Source organism: Castor canadensis, chromosome 2, assembly GCF_047511655.1.
Source record: "Castor canadensis chromosome 2, mCasCan1.hap1v2, whole genome shotgun sequence".
NCBI classification, from domain to species: domain Eukaryota; kingdom Metazoa; phylum Chordata; class Mammalia; order Rodentia; family Castoridae; genus Castor; species Castor canadensis.
This window is the reverse complement of record NC_133387.1, coordinates 132,289,776-132,310,128: the sequence shown is the minus strand read 5'-3', so window position 1 is coordinate 132,310,128 and position 20,353 is coordinate 132,289,776. Positions and strand designations below refer to the sequence as shown.

Sequence of the window (20,353 nt, the reverse complement as noted above, 5' to 3'; positions counted from 1 at the left end):
TACTTCTCCAATATTGTTAGTTCATTTTATGGCTTTTTTTTTTTCTGCAACAGGAAATATCTTTCCCTATATTCTGTGCTATTTTGTATTCATTACCTTTTCAAAGTTTATTTTTTTAATTTAAATGTTTTTCAGAAACACTAACTACTTGAGCTAAGAGTACAACTATTTAAGTACACCAATAAGGATCTACACCTGGGTCCCTGGAGATGTGCTATGAAAATCTACTTATTCTAGCTTGTTTGTGCACACAATAGGCCACATTAAAATAGTTTTGCATTTTCTATCATATTAGTGTGGAATCTCTGTGAATAAATCCTGGACTCTCTTTAATACTGAGATTTAAAAACCACTCCAAGTGAGGTTAGCCTGGCCCAAAAGACCAAAAATCATATGTTCTCCCTCATATGCGGACATTAGATCAAGGGCAAACACAACAAAGGGGAATGGACTTTGATCACATGATAAAGCGAGAGCACACAAGGGAGGTATGAGGATAGGTAAGACACCTGAAAACTAGATAGCATTTGTTGCCCTTAACGCAGAGAAACTAAAGCAGATACTTTAAAGCAACTGAGGCCAATAGGAGAAGGGGACCAGGAACTAGAGAAAAGGTTAGTTCAAGAAGAATTAACTTAGAAGGTAACATGCACAGGAAATCAATGCAAGTCAACTCCCTGTATAGCTATCCTTATCTCAACTACTAAAAACCCTTGGTCCTTCCTATTATTGCTTATACTCTCTCTTCAACAAAATTAGAGATAAGGGTAAAATAGTTTCTGCCAGGTAGCGAGGGGTAAGGGGGGGTAGGGAAGGGAGTGGGGGGGAAGGTAAGGGGGGAGAAATGACCCAAACATTGTATGCACATATGAATAAAATAAAAATTAAAACAAAAACAAAAACACTCCAAAAAACTGCCACTTCCAAGACAGCTTTTAGAGGTAGGATGCCTTTTTGCAGAAAGCTATCTTTTGCTTTCAGAACAATTTTATTTCCATAAGGAAAGTAGAAGAAAAAAAAAAAAAAAGCTGACTAACAACCAAGGAAAAGAAATCCACTTATGATTACATGGCAACCTAAATCTAGCTACATTTCCAATTCTTGTGAAAAAGCCAAACCCCATCAAAATATCATTCAGCAGAATTGGTAATAGAACAATGCAGGATACTCCAAACTAGTAATGTTCTTTCACTGACACATGCTGCAGAGAGAAAAATCTAAATGGTCAGCAGATTCGATAAGCATTCCCAGAAGCAATTAACATAGCATCTCAGTCATGCATGCAAAATATAAAATCACTGCTAGACACAGAGTAGGAAAAATGGTCAAACAATGTGAAGACAGTGTAAGAACAAGCTCAAACAGCAATGCAGGATCATGAAATGGGGCCTCATTTTGATTTGAGGTTTCATAAGATACAAAGGCAGCTGTTTCTAGCTACCTTGTGCAACTATTACATATCCTCAAACACAATGTTTCTAAATGTTAACCCACATTTTGTTCATAAATGAGTCTTTTTGGCCTTTATCTCCTTTCCCCAGGGAGAATATCACAGATTGGTTATTTATGAAAAAGTCTATTATTTTCCACTCTATACACCATTGGTTACTATCCACAATTCATCCTGAAGTTTAGGATTATTACTAGGCTCATGCACTAACCCCTAACATGGCACTACAACATGCTACCAAGCACTAATGCTTACAAAACTATACACATCTCAAAATGGAAGACATTGGTGATTTTGTTGTTCTTAAACAACTTGTAACATTTGTCCACAAGTATTAAAATATACATATATATATTTCTATTGCACATATCCCGTTTTTAACTTTTCAAAGGAAAAACTGTCAGCTAAAATGGACAAATAAAGGAAGGAGACACAGCCATGGACCAAAGTATAGTTCTAAAGTTACAGTTTTTACCATCAAGAGTGCCAAAACAGATGAGAAAAAAATAGATGGAAATGTATTAAATCCTGGGTTACTACAACTTGAACATGACCTCATTGGTAAAAACCATCTGATGTCAACCATGCAAGATGAGGGAACAATTTCTTTGATCAAGTGTTAAACACGGGTGTTTGAAGATGTGAGGTGAAAAATATAAAGCATCTGGCCAAAGTGGGTCCGATACTAGTACAAACAAATAGTCAGAGCTGGTTTCACTGTGCTTACCTCCCCAGCTCAAAGATCCTACCCAAAAGTTGCCAGAAAGACATGAGTAAGATGAGACCCATGCATGTAGGCTCCATTCTGTCTTCTAAAGGAAAATACATGGAAGTTACTGGGGAAGTTATTTACAAAAAAATTTTTAGGTTGCCTTTAACCAAAGTTATTTGTATTATGATTAATTAACCTCAATGAAAAGAAAGTATATTCTATCTATACTATTTTACAAAACATTTTTATTCCAATTCAAAATGATTGATCAATTTCACTAATCATTAGACTGTTCAATACTTCATTTTTTGGCCATTTCTTTCTTTTTTTTTTGGTGATACTGAGGTTTGAACTCAGGGTTTCACACTTGTTAGGCAGCACTCTACAGCTGGAGTCAAGTCTCCAGTCCTTTATTTTTGTCCATTTCCATCACATCACATTCAAGTTTTAGTAAATCTGTCCTATATTCCCAGCATCACAGTACCCACAGCCCTGGGCAGCCATTCCAGGAAAGAGATGATCTAACTTTACCTGTTCTTAATTTCTTCTAACAAGTTTAAAATTCCTTCTTATAAAGAATCAAAGTTTTCATGCTTATATAAGAAACAGTCCTCTGTTGATTTGGAACCAAGGACAGGCTCCCACAATAAGTCTGTTCATCATGTAGTACAATTGCTAAGAGAAAAACAGGAATATCCACGGTTTCTTATTGGAACACTATTTTTCTTGAGGTTTTTTTCCACACCCTGAATTTCTTCTAAATCTATAGTGACCCAGCAACAAGATCCATGCTTCTTACTGGAACTAGTTTTTCTTGTTTGAGTTTTCTTTCAGATTCCTTCCAAATCTTTAATGACCCAAGCACAGGTTTAGGAACATTTCTTCTGAGGCAATTATCTTATGAGAAAGTTTAGTTCCAACTGGGGAAAGTTACCTGAGTCCCGGCCTATTGAGCCTGACACACAACTTATCACCTAGAAAAATAAGTTAACATCCAAGTATGCTCCTCTAAAAAATGGAACTACATAATGTAAAATGCCAAAAAGTCCGATGATGCTACATTAACACATTTTTGCTTCTTTTTCTTAGGAGAATTGACTTAAATGGAAAATTTTCTCATTTTTCCCCTCTACTCCTCTTTGTTCAAAGTTGAAGGCAGGTTGTATTATAGGGTCCATTACATCTTTTTTTTTTGCAGTACTGGGGTTTGAACTCAGGGCTTCGAGCTTGCTAAGCAGGCATTCTACCATTTTAGCCACTCCACCAGCTCTTTTTTGTGTTGGGTGTTTTCAAGATAGGGTCTTGTGAATTATTTGCCTGGGCTGGCTTCGAACCTCGATCCTCCTGAATTCTACCTCCTGAGTAACTAGGATTACAGGCTCAGCCACCGGCACCCAGCTCCATTACATCTTCTTAACTGAAAAGACACAAATGCTACTTTTCTTCCAGTTTCACCACATGAAAAATAAAGTCTCATGTGCCATATATGACTCCACAAAAGATGAAAAAAGTTGTAATCTTAGGGAGGTGAACAGGGTTCTATCACTGTACTCAAACTGTTTTCTTTCTTTTTAAAATTATTTTTTCATTTAATTTTTTATTTTGGACACAGGGTCTCACTATGTAGCTCAGGCTGGCTTTGAACTCACATGCTCCTGCCTCCACCCACTAACTGCTGGGATTACAGGTGTGGACCACCATGCCTGCCCTGTGTTGTTTTCCATTACCACTCTCAGTGAAATGCAGCACACATTCACATGGTTAGCTTCTATACAACCTGGCTCTTCCTTAGAAACATTTAAAAATACCAAACATTCACAGCCTTCTACAAAAGTCAACACCAACTTCCTTTTCCAAGAGAAAAATCCCTCCTTCCAAATCCCTCCAAAAGTGTGGATTTACATGTGTAAAAATGTGTATCTATATAGAAACTGTGACGGTTTATTCTCATATCACATCAACCATGGTATCTTGTCTTTATGCTTCTTTGTATCACATCAGAAGTTTAACTGCAAAATTGGAGCTTTGTTCTTGTCCAGTAAATCTATGTCACAGGATTTAGAAATATGTAACTTTTAAACATTTCAAATTATAAGGAATACTTGAAATTTACTGTTGTAATCTCAACTGTGCTTATCATAAAAGTGGCCAAAACTGGAAGACATTTTTTTAAAAAGCCCTGAAGTCATTCATACTCGCTAGTTTTCTTTTTGCAACAAAAGGAAAGAATTCAAAAATATTACTACCTAAGCACCTGTTTCAAATTAAACCTCATCATTCCATTTGCAAAACAGCTTCTTTATAATTAATCAAACTGCAACAGAAGACCCAGGTCAGTTGCTATTTTTTTTTTCCTTCCTAGAGAATTCAGCTGGACAACTGCATCCTAAGGGCTTCTCTGTGTTGAATCTGAGAGGTGAACAAAAGAAAAGCAGTCTTTTCAAACCATGGAGGTAATGTGTAGAAAGATATCCATATTTCAATAGGGAAAGTGACTGGATAAAAGAAGCAGGACTACCCGCTCGAGAAGACAGCAGAGAAATTCCTGGAAATAAAAAATAAAAATAGGAAGATTAGGATGGGTACCTCTGCAAGAGCTTATTTTTAAAAACAACACACAAAGAAAAGGGTGTTTTGGCCAAGTGTGGGAATATATACCTTTAATCTCAGCACTCAGGAAGCCGAGACCAGAGGATCTTAAGTTCTAAAAGGATCTGGCATTTCCTCTTATGCAAATGGAGTAATATACACAAATTTTTTAATGCCATAAAATTACGATTGAATATAAAACAAGTGTTTAAGAAGGCAGTACCAAGCACGGTGGAACAGTGCGCAACTGTAATTTCACCTACTTGGGAGGTGAATTAGGAAGACCATTTGCGCCCACAAGTTTTGAGACCAGCCTGGGTAATGGGGTAAAAAAAAAAAAAAAAAAAAAAGGCAGTACTGTATTCCAAGTCTGATGCTAGTACTGGAGATATGGCTCAAGCTGTAATGCTCCTGCCTACCAAGTGTGAAGCCCTGAGTTCAAACCCTAATACTGCCACATTACCTAAATTTACTTGCATCAGTTATCTATTAAATAGTTCCCCATTTCCCCTTCTGTGCTGCCCTGAAAAGCACTATTCTATGTCTCTTTGATTCTTTTCTTGGCAGTACTCTACCACTCCACCCACTCCACCAGCCCTTTTTTGCATTGGATATTTTCTAGATAAGGTCTTACAAAAACTATTTGCCAGGGCTGGCCTTGAAACTCAGTCTCTGCCTCCCAAGTAGCTAGGATCGAAGACTTAAGTTGCCAGCACCCAGTGTCTTAACTACTGTAAGAACCCCACATAAGTGGTATACAAAGCTTTAATCCTTAAACTGATTATAAACTAAATGGTTTTAATATACTCAATGTGTATAAATAAATGTTAAGAGTTGAATGGTGTTCTGCCAAAACTGATTATGTTGATGTATTGATGTCTAGCATTTCATGTGACTTTATTTGGAAATAAGGTCAATACAGATGCAATTAGTTAAGATTAGACCATACTGGAACAGGTTATAACTTTTGTGTCCTTATAAAAAAGAAGTTAAAACTTGTAAGTGGTTTTTTGTTTGCGACTATAATCCCAGTTAAAGGCTGAGGCAGAGGCTCTTGAGTTCAAGAGCAGCCTGGGCAACACTGTGAGATCCCATCTCAAAAAAAAAAAAACCAAAAAATAAGGGCTGGCACAAGTAGTAAAGTTCCTTCAAAGGCTATCCAAGCATGAGGCCATGCATTCAAACCTCAGTACTGCTAAAAAACAAAACAAAAAAAGCAAAACAAACAAAAAAAAGAGTTAGGACTCAGATACGTAACAAGCCAAGGGACTACCGGAGAGAGGCCTGAAGAAGGAACTGGAATGGATCTTTCCCTGAGTACCTTCAGATGGGCCTACAACACCTTTATTTTAGATGCTTGCCCTCTAGAACTGCAAGACAGTAGATTTGTTGTTCTCAGCTACCCAGTTTGTGGTTCTTTAAGCAGCAGGAGGATTTCGAGTTCAAGGCCAACCTGAGCTACATAGCAAGACCCTGTCTGAAAACAAACAACAAAAATCTTAAGGCTGGGGATGTATCACAATAGTTGGGGGCAATCCTAGGATATACAAGGTCCTGGTTTTGATACACAGGATTCAAAAACAGTAACAAAACTTAAGTGATTATAAAACTTGCCTAGTAACATTTACTTTCAAATTAGTTAATTTTCTTCAATCTAATTAAATCAGTACCTGTTTTCTGTATTCAATGAAAATTACTGGTTGGATAAATGATTAATTTTTTTCTTTTTTTAAATCTATTACATTGTCTTTGCTAAAATATAAAATGCAAAAAAATAAAACAGAACAAAATATATCTGAAGTGCAAGCTAGGGGTGGCGCCTATAGTCCCACTAGTGGGGAAGCTGAAGTGAAGGGTCACGTAAGCCCAGGAGTTTGTGGCTGGTCTGGGCAACAACATAGTAGGACCCCATCTCTTAAAAAAGAAAAAGACAGAGAGAACATGTATGGAATTATCACAATGAAATCCCCTTAAATTATTAATGTATGATAAATCAAAAAAAATTTTTAAGCCCAATGTCACTGTCCCATGCCTGTAATCCTAGCTACTTGGGAGGCTGAGATGGAGAGGATTTCAGTTTGAGGGGAGCCTGGGTAAATAGTTCAAGAGACCCCCGCCATCTCCAAAACTAACCATAGTAAAATGGACTGGAAGTTTGGTTCAAATGTTAAAGCACCTGCCTTCCACACACAACAGCCCTGAGTTCAAACTCCAGTCCCATTAAAAAAAAAAAAATTCATTAAAAAGGGATAAAAATATGTATGCCATCTAGTTAGCTATACTCAACTATCAATAATTTACAGTCATCTTTTTTGTGTGAGATAGGCTCTTGCTACATAGCCGGGACTGGCCTTCAACTTAAAATCCTGCCTGAGCCTTACATGTATTCACATAACACACATTTACCACCATGTTCAGCTAAGTCACTTTTTAAAAAAATGTATTATAAATGTTTTATTTGTATATGTGTATAAAACACAAACGTAAAAAATTTTTTTAAAAAAACGAATGAAATTCAGTTAACATACCTATTATTAAATATCATTATGAATGGTTTTGAAAAAATTTTAAGTGTTTAAAATTTTACTGTCTATACCATTTCTTCCACAGTAAAAATTCATTTTTAACACAGCTGATTTAAGTCAGATACCACATTAACTTTTATACTTAATACCTTTGCTTCCTTTGTTCAGCCTGATTTCTATGAAAATATTAAGTCAAAAGAGACATGATCCAGCATACATTAGTAAATTACAGCCACTTTTTAAAGTTCATCTTCTTTTGAAGCTAACAGCTTATTCCACTATTGTCTAGCTATTTTCAAGCTCTAGAAACAGTATTTGGAATGATTAACCTACTACTACTTACTTGCCAGGTCCTGAGTTCAGAATGTTGTTTTGAGATGAAATTAAAAGCACCTGTTGTCAGGAAAATGTTCTTCCTGTGTGATAAAGTTCCTGAAAATAAAAACATTAAAGTAAGGATATAGCCCTCACTGGTGCACTTGTGAGGCAGGGACAGAAGGATCAAGGTCTGAGGTCAGCCTAGGCAAAAGTGGGAGACAGTATCTGCAAAACAAATTAAAAAGCAAAAGGCCTGGGGAAGTGGCTCAAGTGGGAGAGTGCCCTGAGTTAAATCCTCACACTTCTTGAAGCAGTAGTTCTGAAGCTTTTATGAAACACAGTTCTCAGAATCTGCTGATAGAATGAACTGTCTTCTTCCCCCCAAAATATGTTAATTTTGCCTAACACTTCGAGTTTCTTCTCCTCTACTTAAGACCTTTGCTTTAGTGTAGATATACTGTCCTCTGTACAACAGGGAAGAATGTTAGGTTCCTTTCCTCTGGTCCACATCTTTTTTAGTTCTGGATGAGATTAAGAAAAAAAAAAATTAAGGTTCTGTTTTAGAAGTGTTTCCTTACTGCTAATTTCAGCTTTACTAAGTCTAGGGCCAGCAAAAAGCATATGACCTATCAAAAACATTCGCTTGTATTGGATTTCCATTTAAACGGGGCCCAATTAATGTGTCGCAGGTTTTTTGTTTGGTGTTTTTCTGAGTTAGGGTCTCAGTATGTAGCCCAAACTGGCCTCAGACTTTTGATCTTCTGCTTCATCCTGGTCAGAGGTGAGATTTCAGCAGTACAGTGACTGCCAAGCCACGCCTGTGCCACAGTTTTGATCAGGCCTCAATTCAGAAATGTAGTAACAGAAACTTTTCTAGAAATCTAAGTGAGATCCAGGGAGAGGTTATAATACAAATTACAAGAGATGCCCATAAACTTAAACAAGAACCAAATACAAAATCTGACAGCACTGAGACTCAATCCTGCCACTTACACAAACCATATTCTAACAATATTCTCCAAAACTGTTCGCACTATCTCTCTATTAAAAACAAAAGAGCGCCGTGGGTCCGATCTAGCGCCAGCCGCCGTGAATGCGCCATAGGCCATGGCCGGGACAGAGTGGGCAAAGCTGCTCACGGACAGCTGGGGTGCGGGTGCGCGAGGGGCGCGTGGAGAGCGGTTCCGAGGGCTCTGGGAGAACCCGAGCACCTGTTACACGGACAGCTCAAGGTCAGCGGGCTGGGGACCAGAGCCCCTGCCGCTGCAGGCCACCTGCCACCTGCACGCACGCCGCGGGCCCCAGCTGCCCGAGGCGGCGGGGCGATGAGTGGACTGCCAAGAGCACCCCAAAAAAGCGCCGAGGCCGACCTGCGGCCGCCTGACGCGGGCCCGCGCGGTGCCGTCCCCCGGGAAGGAGCCGACCGCGCAAAGGCCACACGGGCCAGGCACAGGGAAGGACAGTGGGGGTTGAGGAGGGCGGGCAGACTCATGCACCCGAAGACGAGGCGGCCGACCGAGGGGCGGCCGAGGCTGGAACCCCCCCGGTCCAGGCCCGGCCGGCGGCCAGCAGGCTCCAGCGCACTCCGTCCACGGCCGGGATGGCTGCCCCACCTTCTCACCGCCTACTCGTCCTCCGTCGACAGCCTTCTCGGCTCACCTCGCGCAGTCCAGCAGAGGCACTCGGCCTCCGGCGGCGGCGACGGCGAACCGGCCCACAGGCCAGCCGGCCGCCCGGCGCCTCACTCCGCCATCTTCGCTCCTTCTCACGTCCTCCAACTCTAGGACGGGCGGCTCCCACAAGTCCCGCCCCACAGCGAGTCCTGATTGGACAAGGGCTTGCTCGCGGCGCGCGCGCGAACTCCTTCTGCCACTGGTTGGCTGGGATGTACATCCATCAATAGCCACGCGCTCAAGCTCTTTGGATTGGGTTTTAGCGTGCAAATTACAAGAAAAAACGCTTTTGTGATTCGTGTATTAGGAATGTAAAATTACTCTCTAGTGGAAGCAATGCCACATCTTGGTAAGAGAGTATGCCACTATGTTAATTTAAGCCACTTATTTAAAGCCACTGTTAAATTGAATTGTAGGACTAGTAATTTCATTACTGAGGCTGGAGGGTTTTTCATCCTGGACGTAATACACCTAGGGAAACGTTTTGTTTTTGAGACCAAACCTTCATAGCCCAGGGCGGTCTTGAGCTTGCGATCCTCCTGTCTTGTCACTTGTTCGCTGGGAATATAAGCATGTGCCACTGTCCGCTCCATTTAGACTCTATTTTGAGGTGGGGGGGTGGAACTGGGGTTTGAACTCGGGGCTTGGCGCTTGCAAAACAGGAGCTCTAGTGCTGGAGCCGCACTTCCTGTCCATTTTGTTCTGGTTATTTTGGAGATGGGGGGATACCCTCTCAAACTATTTGCTCAGGCTGGACTCGAACCACAATCCTTCCAATCTCAGCCTCCCAAGTAACTAGATTACATACATGAGCCACCAACCCCCCAGCTTCCATTTAGACTCTTAAGGACGTAACTGTTGCCCTTCTGAGCAATTGTCTGGTCAATACATTTAACTTTTCTTTGAGAGCCTTTCTGTGGAGTGACACTTGGCAGTTTTCTTGTTTCCTCCTCCCAGCTGTAGGATTCTGAGATCTTTCTTTTACAGATGGTTCCAGGAGAGGCAGGGAAGGTAATATGGTGGCTTTTCCAGGTTGCCTACCCCTAGCTAGACAATGTGGACCCACAGTACTTACCAGACACCACCAGTGTTGTGTCATCTGGAACACTTAATAGAATTGTAGAGTCCAAGTCTGAACCTTCTCCCAAAACCAGTTCTCTAAGGCCTCCTGAGGCCAACAAATCTTATTTTTGTAAAAGTTTAGAATGTTTTTAGTTGAAAAACTTAACAGTTCACATCATACTTAATGGTAAGATTTTATACTTGTATCAAGAACAAAGCAAGGACATGGGCTACCACTGGGGCAGGACAGATGGATGAGGAGAAAGGGGAGTTAAAATTATATTAGCCAGGTGCTGGTGGCTCACGCCTATAATCCTAGCTGCTCAGGAGGCAGAGATCAGGAAGATCACTGCTTGAAACCAGCAAATATTTGGTGAGACCCTATCTGGAAAATATCCAACAACAAAAAGGACTGGCAGAGTGGGTTGAGTGGTAGAGTACCTGCCTAGCAAGCAGTGAGGCTCCAAGTTCAAACCCCTGTACCTCCAAATAAATAAATAAGAAATACAATAAAATTTAACATCTTAACTTTTTCTGGTTCTTGTTTGAAAATTTCTTTCCTTTTGTTAACCTATCCTTTTTCAGGGTGGGAAATGGGCAGGTCTCACTGATCCTTCTGCCTCAGTCTCCTAAGTGTTTGAGTGCTGGGATTATAGGCATGCACCACAGCCCACTCAAATATCCTTCCTTTTTAATGCTAAATATTACATTGTATTTATACCACATTTTATCCAATCATTTGTTGCTTTCCTCTTTGGCTATCATGAATAAAGCTTCAATGTCACAGGTACACAAATATCTCTTCAAGTTTTTGTTTAAATTGTTTTGGGTATATACTCATAAGTGGAGTTGCTGGATCATAAGATAATTCTATTTGTAAGTTTTTGGGCTGTATGTGGTGGCACATACTTGGTAGGAAGATCTCCAAAAGTCCAGCCTGAGCTACATAGCAAGACCCTGTCCCACAACAAACAAACCCAACACTCACAAAAAAAACCCCTCCATCTTACATTCCTACCAGTAGTACAGAGGGTCCCAAACTGGTTTATCTTTTTATTATTGAGTTGAAGTAGTGATGTACAAATATATTTTCATTTCAAGGGCTGAGGACCTGGCTCAAGTGTTAAGAGTGCCTTCCTAGCAAATGCAAGGCCCTGAGTTCAAACTCCAGTTCCAAGAACAACAAAAAACAATGAAAAGCCTAGCCTATGAAATGAATACACACACACACACACACACACACACACACACACGACAGTACTGGGGTTTGAACTCAGGGCCTTGCATGTGCTAAGTAGGCACTCTACCACCTGAGCCACTCTGCCAGCCCTGCAAGAAATATTTTAATAGCAGCTAGAAATTTTATATTTCACTGTTGGCAGAGAAAAGACAAATCCTACCCTCAAAAAACTCACAGTCCATGATAGATAGACTGGCTCAAGTGGTAGAGTGCTTGCCTAGCAATAAGAGAGGCCCTAAGTTCTATACCCAGTACCACAACAAAAGGAAAGACAGACAGATAGAAACTTAGCATGATGACAAATAGTGCTTTTTTTTCCTTTCAGTCCATAATGCTTTTCCAGTATTGCAAATCTCTAAACCACATCACTACAATCACTTTTTTCTTCTTTTTTTTTTCGCAGTACTGAAGTTTAAACTCAGGGCTTCACATTTGCTAGGTGGGTGCTCTATCACCTGAGCCACACCTCTAGCCTAACCACTTCTGTTTCCAAGGTGATAAGGAAAAAGATGTGACATCTGTAGAAACTAGATAGGAACTACTGAGCTCAACCAGGACACATAGTTACAAAGATCCAGGTTTTGGCTCAGCCTGAATTATATGTAATAACATTATTTTTGGTTTAGTATTATCAGGGATGTTCCACTTAAGTAAATTTCCATCATTCTGAAGATTAAACCTGTAAGCACCAGCACATTTTAAACATGGAGGACTTGAAGTCTCTCTTTTTTTGTAGTACTGAGGTTTGAATTCAGGGCCTCCACCTTGAGCCACTCACTAGCCCTTTTTTGTGATAGGTTTTATCGAGATAGGGTCTTGCAAACTATTTGCCCAGGCTGGCTTCACCACAGTCCTCCTGATCTCTGCCTCCTAAGTATCATAGGATTATAGGCGTGAGACACTGGCACCTGGCGAGATCTTTCTTATAAACTCATGTAGCCATACCTTCAGGATTAATAGGATGCTTAAGATTATCTGAGCTACACTAGACTATTTATGGGGCTACTTTATTTTTTTCTGACTTCCTTCTTTGATTTAGGGAGTGAAGAAAAGCAATTGAATCTTACCTGGAATGAATGGGAGTGATCAGACAGTGTCAGCACCTAGAGATGAGTGCCTCCACTTCCCAGGTCTGGGTTGCAGCTAAGTGCATCCGCATTTGACAGCACTGACATAACCCTGAGCAGGGGAGACACTATCTGTGATTTCAAGCTTGAAGGTCACTGAATTATATAAAACTCTTTAAAACACATAGACAAAAATCAGCCAACTTATTTTGTTTTAACCGTAAGTCTTTTATTGATGGATCAAAGAATACAACTGGGGACAATAAGGCACAACTGTGGAATAAAACAGTTCGCTAGACAGCCAAAGGAGGGAAGCCGTATCTCAGGAACTCTAAAGATGGAAATCAAGGAGCCTCTGAAGTACCTCTCTTAACAGCCAAGTTTTCCCTTTGGTATAATTCCTATTTAGTATCACTTGATCATAGAGTTAACTGATACTTCATGAAGAATTCCTCACCCGTTTATACTTGAACCATCCAGCCTGGTCATGCCTCTCTGTTCCCCACCTTTACCCATTCCTTTGCAGTGGTATTTTTTTTTTTAAGCAATTTCCTTCCTAAAGAATTGTTTATACATCTTTGATAGCCTTCCAAAGCAAGGAAACTAGCAAGCAAACAGCAAGCAACGAGTCAGAGAAAGTCAGCCAAGGGCATCAGATGAATAAATAAACCTGTACAGACAGACATGGGATGGCAATTGCCTGATTCCAGAAAGTCTAAATGAAGCTGACTTTGGCAGAAAAGTTGCTCTGGCTCACTCAAAAACCTCTAATGCCACCTCAGGTTGTGCCACCAGTGTCAGACCCCTGGTTTTAGGAGTCTACACTAGGAGCTAGGAAGGTGATGTAACCAGGCAGCTAATGATACAGTACATTCAATGCTCTGGATCTGTATAAGGAGCTGACTATGGCTTCCTGCATTAACATTTGCCAAGTGTAAAATTCACAGGGAATTTTATGCAAAATTTCAAGACGTAATCTTTAATTCTTTTGGACTGGGATAAGTTAGGCACTTCTGCAGCACTAATCTTTCTACTTGCAAATGTGACCTGGAAACAGTCCAGTGCATGCTAACACAGGCATAACCCAGGCTGCAGCGTGTGAACACAGGGGCTTTATGGGGCATCCAGCCCCCTTGTTCAAAAAGCCACAAGAAGGTCCCCAAGTATGCTGTCAGAACAGCCGCTATGGTGGTCACAGTGTCCCAAAGCTAAGCAAACTTGCAGACACAGGACTATTTTCTGAATAGTTAACACTGCATTCACAGAGGAGCCATGGGAATCAGAGGCCAGAGGTAGAGTGACCTGGGCAAGCCACCTAGAAGATTCAGCTCTACACTTCTCACCAAGGCCACCTTTCACAAAGGACTTCTCCACTCAGAAGCCCTCTGATGATGCTGCAGTGCAGGGGACCAAGGAGGGGGTCACATTCTTTCAAGAGAAGTGGTTACTGAGAAGCTCCTGGAAAGGCAACATCCCAGAGACCCACAAAGTGATAATCGAGATCACCCAACTATCCTGCCAACCCAGAAACAGATTGAACAAGCGTACCTGGGGTGCCAAGTGGAGCAGAGGTAACTGTGAGGCTTAATAAAAAGCAGGGAAGCTGGAAGAAGTGGATGGTAGGCTGGGTGACCAGGAGGGAGGAAGCAAAGGACTTGTAGACAGGATGCAGGAGCAGCCAGAGCTTCACTGCTGGCAAGGCAGTATGGCTGTTGTCTACATCAGTGACAGCCTTGCTGGCTTGTCATTCTTGGCAGGAATCCCTCTCTCACTATCTCAGATGGGATGGAAGGTAGCATTCAGCAGCAAAGCAGGGGAGACGGTGTTTATAGATGGAAGACCGGTGGATGGCCACTGAGCAGAAACGGACCGGGGTAGCATGCCATCGTGCTCTGGGTCAACAACAAAGGCAGGGCCTTGTGGAAAGATGGGGTTTGGGTTGTCATGCAATCGCAGGAATACTCTGGGAAGGGGACAATAGGGTGGAGGTGGGGCTGGTGGGCAGGAGGGCTCTAAAGTTCCAGTTCTTAAATACTAGAGAGTGAGGAATGGCTTGGTCTCTGTCCTTCAGTGAAGAAATCGGATGCTCATTTTCTGTTCTACATCCACCTTCTCCAAAACCTGGTAGGAAAAACCCCAGTACAGTTAGGAAGAGCACAGCAATCCCAAGAACTTTTCCGAAGAGCGCGTTCCCCCTCCCCCTATGGAGCAGAACCTAACACAAAATCAAGAGGTGATCGACTGACCTTCACAAACTCTGTGAAAGATATGGCACTGTCCCCATCCTGGTCGGCTTCCTGGATGGTCCTGTCTGCGATGCTGCCCAGCTGCTCATCTGAGATGTTCACTCCAACCATCATGCGGAGCACCTACGAGACCAAGAGCCTGGAATCACAGGGGACTTGGGACTCAGAGGGACTCCTGCTGAGGTTACAGGCAAAGCCACCCAGCACCCCTTTCCTTGACTGTCTGAAGATTAATGGATAGAAAACCGATACGCTTCTCATGCAGGCCATTCCGAACAAGGATGGAAGCAGAGCTCTTCAGCAAGGTCCCTGGATAGGCAGGCAATGCCTCACTAAGGGAAAGTCCTCTGCATTTGGCTAGTCCCTATTCTTCCTGCCTAAAGAGCAGATACAATGCCTGGTGGCATAGCAGCCATCCTGGGGTATGTGGCATGGATGTACCAAAAGCCAGGGTCTTGGACCAGCCTAGACAACCTATTCCCAGATATCTTGCTTCATGAGTCACACTAGTTCCTTATCGATCTCAGTTTGGTGGGACTTTCTGGAATGGCACCCAAATGCACCTCTGTGAGGAGGTGCATTAAGCCAGCTATTCCTGGGGTATTGCCCAAAAGACATAAAGATTTTTGAACTCAGGGCCTAAACCTTGAGCCACTCCACCAGCCCTGGAAAAAACCTAATGGGTTTTTTCGAGATAATTTCTCACGAACTATTTGCCCAAGCTGGCTTCGAATTGCCATCCTCCTGATCTCTGCCTCCTGAGTAGCTAGGATCACAGGCGTGAGCCACCAGCACCCGGCAGACATAAAGACTCTTGAAGGTTACTCAGGAAGCCAAGGCAAGAGGACTGCAAGTCTGAGTCTAGGCTGGATAACTTAGCAAGACCCTGTTACAAAAACAAAAATAAAAACAAAGGGCTGGGGACATAGCTCAGTGATAGAACTCTTGCCTAGCATGCACCAGGCCCTGAGTTCAATCCCTAGCAACACACCTATACAAAATTGCTATCTTAAACAAAAGAAGCAGCTTTAATACTGTACTCTCATATAATATGAAAAAGTTGACTCTTAGGCTGAATGGAATAGAGATAGCCACCTCTGTCTGGGCAAGAGCTGAGCTTTCCCACAAGAAGGCAACCCTGTAGCCCTATAGTTCCAGGCCTTCCTTTCACTTGCTTCTCTATGTCCTTCTTGACATACTGATTTATACCAACACTGTTTTCTTCCTTCACAAACCAATTTTTTTTTGTTTATTTCTTCAGACAGGGTCTTGCTATGTAGCCCAGGCTGGCCTTGAATTTCTGGGCTCAAGTGATCTATTGCGTCAGCCTCCGAGGAGCTGCCACTGTTAGTGTGTACCAACCATAGTACCCAGCTGTAAACCAACTCTTGGAAACTGGAATTTGTACATTTTAGGCACAAATGTATAAGGGTTAATAAAACAGAGGCCATGCCGGCAAAGGCCATTTGAGCCAATTTCCCTGAACATGGTTGGCCAAGTCAATGAAACCAAATTCAAACTGTGACTTCTTCAGATTTCAATCCAATTACTTTCTAAGTTGTTTGATTTTTAGAATGATGAACAACTGAGCTTAGGATGTAGCTCAGGGGTAGAGTACTTGCCTAGCATAATCCAGGCCATGGGCTCAATCCCCGACACCACACCCAGAAAAAGAACTATAGAACTGAGGGATGCATTCGTAACTGGGTGGTGTACTGCACCAGGAGTGCAGTGTCTTAAAAATCACCTTATCCGATCCATTAATGAGGACTTGAGGGCCAGCTCAGAAGTGACTTGATCCAGGTCCCAAAACCTCTGGCCTAAGCCATCTGCCCAGGCCTCCATTTGCAGGCCAGTGCTCCTTCCACCTGTCTGTGTTGCCACTTACTGTTCCTAGTGAAGTTTAAAATATAGTATTCTTTCCATACATTTCTTGATTCATAGTATCAGTATCTCATATTATTCACTGTGTTAATATTTGGAATTTTCACATCTATATGAATAAAAGAGGTTGGGTCACAATTTTCTTTTCTTATACTGTCTTTATAAGGTTTTCATGTTAAAGCTCCACCAGCCTTGCTGAAGGAGTGGCTCAAGTCGTAAGAGCGCCTGTCCAGCAAGCATGAGGCCCTGAGTTCACCCAGTGCCACCAAACAAATGAACAAACACATAAAGCTGTGCTAGCCTCATGAGTTGGGGAGCACAGAATTATACTTATTGAAGTATAAATGATATGCAATAAACTATAGGTTTAGCAAATGTCTTAGAACTCACAGTGTCTGAAAAGATAAACTTTGTCCTCTCACTATGGCAAAAAATGTTCACATTCTCTTCTTACTACAATAAAACTAGTCGTCTGACTCCCCAACAGTCCAGGAGTAATTTGTTCCAAAGTCATTCCTAGCCCCAGGAGCACTCCAGTGGAGCTGATTGGAAATCTGGTCACAGTGTCCTCCTTACTACCTGCCCCAGGCTTTCTTTAGCCTAATAACAGAAAATCAATCAACGCTTCATTCCAAAACCATGTTTCTAGCAGCCAGCTCTGGACCAGAGGATGGAAACATGTAAGTCCAGAATGGCTGCTCTGTCCTTCTCTTCGGTGCTCAGAAGCCCATGTGTACAACTTTCAGTTCGACAAACTCTTCTCAGTGATGAAAGCTATCTCTACTTCAAAAGCAAGGAACACTAATACTGATCAGCGTACTGTTTTGTTTTTGCTCAGACAGAAATGTTGGAAAACTTTCGGTTGGTCTTTAATCTGGCTGAAACAATCTTTAACTTTTAGTCTTCTTAAGGCACTGAATGAACTTAGATTTACTTAGGAGTGAGTGGAAACCACTTCAGTTTTTAGGTGTATCGTGGAACAGAAATATCACCCCATAGAGATCCCTGCATGTGTAGCCTCCTTGCATCGGCCAGTCTCAAGGCAGGGATAATTTTCTCCCCATCTGAATTTAGAACAGGGGAAAGCAACGAGCACCAGTGCTAGAGGAGGCAGGGAATTGTCCACAGGAACAGCAAAGGACAGAGCGGTCAGCAACTGACTGTCAGGTCAAGTGAAAGGATAGACTGAACAGCACAATTTACCTGAGAATCACCACAAAGCACCTGACTGCCAACAAGCCGCCCTGGCAATAACTGAACCATTTGCTCTAAACCATGTCACATATTTCCCCTCTGGCAATCACCACTAAGAGACATGCAGTTAGCACCTAAGTGGTGGAGACATCAGTGTGTGTGAGGCCTCGGAGCCACTGCAAATGTTTCAAGTCCTTTGTTCTGTCTTGTATGTATGATGGAACACTACACAAAGCAGGTGTTAAATTAATGCTCACTGAAGGAAAGAACGATGGATGCCCACAAAAACAAGCAGGCAGGGTCCACAGCACAAGCTGTCTTAGAAGGCTCACATACCTGTAACAGCTCATCACGGGAGATCTTGTCATCTTTATCCAGATCGTACAGTCTAAAAGCAACTGTTAGGGAACAAGAAGTTAGTAGAAATCCTGCGCAGTTTTGCCTCTTCTCTCTGAAGAAGCTAAACATGTAGAAGACACTAGACAGAACATTGGGAACCAACTGACAGATTTGCCATTAACTGTAGGACATTTAAAGACACTGTAAAACTTAGGAAATTGACACTTGATGGCATCTTAGATCTGATGAAATGTACTCTCTCTTGTAACAAATCAGAAAATTTCATACGAGAAAGCCAAATGCTCCTTTTCTTTTCTTTTTGATGGTAGTGAGATTTGAACTCAGGGCCTCGTGCTAGCTAGGCAAACTCTCTACCACTTGAACAATACCCTCAGTCCCTCAAATGTTCCCTTTCTTATCCTAGAATGTGGGGGGAAGAAAAGCACAAACAAACAAACAAGCAAAAAAACCCATATGCTTAAATGGTTCTGTAAGTAAGTCACCTCAAACGAGTCATAAGCTCTTCCACACACCACTCAGAGGAAACCAACACTAAGAGCCACACAGACACAACAGCTGCCTACACAGAGTGTTGCCTTAGAAACACGGCCAATGTCAAGCAATGCCCTACCACCTGGAGTTTCAGATTACAAACAGCCAGACTCTTCTGTACTCCTGGCCTTCTCAGGTTTCTTCCTGTTTAACAATAGATGAGTCTTCTAGAAAATAGGATATACAAGAACTGTGCTTGTGTCCATGAAAGCAAGTACTCAGGACAACAAAACCATTCAGCTTTTGCTATGCACCAAAGAGCTGCTCTGAGAACAGTGTGACAACACTGGGTGATTTTGTAGGCACACTGAGGAAGTAACAGGCTTGTCATATTGCTGAATTTCTGGTGGAGCTGGGGAAAACACCAAGGAGAAACAGGAGAATAGTTTGAGGCCACCCTGAGCTACATAGCAAGTTCTAAGCCACTGTAGGCTACACAGAAAGACCCTGTCTCAAAATAAAGGCAGGCATCATGGTACATGCCTATAATCTGGGGAGGGGTAGAGAAGAAGGGAGGGACATGGCACATTTATTACAATAAATGAAAGAATAATGGCACATTATTATTAACTGAAGTCCATAGTTTATATTAAGCTTCACTGTTTTGCTGTCATATATCTACCATTACCACACTTAACAGTATAGTTTCACTTCCTTCAAAATTCCCTCTTCACCTATTCATTCTCCCCTTCCTAACAGAATCCCATCCACCTAGGCTCTGGTGGCTCACACCTGTAATCTAGCTACCTGGGAGGTTGAGATTGGTAGGATCACAGTTTGAGGCTAACCCAGGCAAAAAGTACATGAGACCCCATCTCAATCAACAGCTAGGTGCTGTGGCATGCACCTGTCATTCCAGCTACAGTGGGAAGTACAAAATAGAACAATAGTGGTCTAGGCCAGCCTGAGCAAAATTCAAGAACTTATCTCCAAAATAGTAAGAGCAAAAAGTGCTGGAGGCATGGCTTAAGCAATACAGCACCTGCCTAGCAAGCTCGAAGCCCTGAGTTCAAACCCCAGTAACTGCTACAAGCACACAAAAAGAATCCCATGCACAGCACTGGAGGGCTCCCTTAGCACTTGGTACTCTCCTAACCTGCACAACCTCTATCAGTCTCTCCTCTCCCAGCCCCAAACTGTAGAATTTGGCCCTGGTGAAGGAAATATACCACTGAAAATGAGAATAGCTGTAACGCTGCTGGATGCTAACAGGAATGCATCCTGGGTCCTACAGATATACTGGAGCACATTTGCATGAAAGTAAATAGAGAAGTTTGGAGGCACTGAAAGTCATCAATCATATCATAAAGAAAAAAAGGTTTGTGAGACAAGGTGTTGCTGGGTAGAACAGGCTAGACTCTAACTTGAGATTCTCTTGCCTCAGCCTCTTGATTAGATGGAATTATAGATATGGACCACCATGCCCATCTGTTTTGGGCTTTTTTTGGCATGCTGGAATTTGAACTCAGGGCTTTACGCTTGCTCTACCATCTGCGCCACTC

At 42.1% G+C, this 20,353-nt stretch overlaps 1 protein-coding gene and 1 long non-coding RNA gene across 2 annotated transcripts in view; both read right to left on the bottom strand.

The window, feature by feature from the left end:
* Window positions 1-3: 3 nt before the first annotated feature.
* On the bottom strand, window positions 4-9,391 carry LOC109694242 (uncharacterized). The gene is made up of 3 exons (XR_002213098.2): window positions 9,254-9,391; window positions 7,620-7,708; window positions 4-4,707 (listed from the first exon to the last, which is right to left on the bottom strand). It is a non-coding gene; the product is annotated as an uncharacterized lncRNA (long non-coding RNA).
* Window positions 9,392-13,111: 3,720 nt separating this feature from the next.
* The window catches only part of Chp1 (calcineurin like EF-hand protein 1), a 38,083-nt gene continuing 30,841 nt past the window's right edge, over window positions 13,112-20,353 (bottom strand). Inside the window, exons 5-7 of the mRNA XM_020176204.2 lie at window positions 18,297-18,358; window positions 14,883-15,005; window positions 13,112-14,757 (exon numbers count right to left, since the gene is read on the bottom strand). Of these exons, the coding sequence (XP_020031793.2) occupies window positions 14,704-14,757; window positions 14,883-15,005; window positions 18,297-18,358 (239 nt within the window). The 3' untranslated portion in view covers window positions 13,112-14,703. The remainder of the gene's footprint in view (window positions 14,758-14,882; window positions 15,006-18,296; window positions 18,359-20,353) is intronic.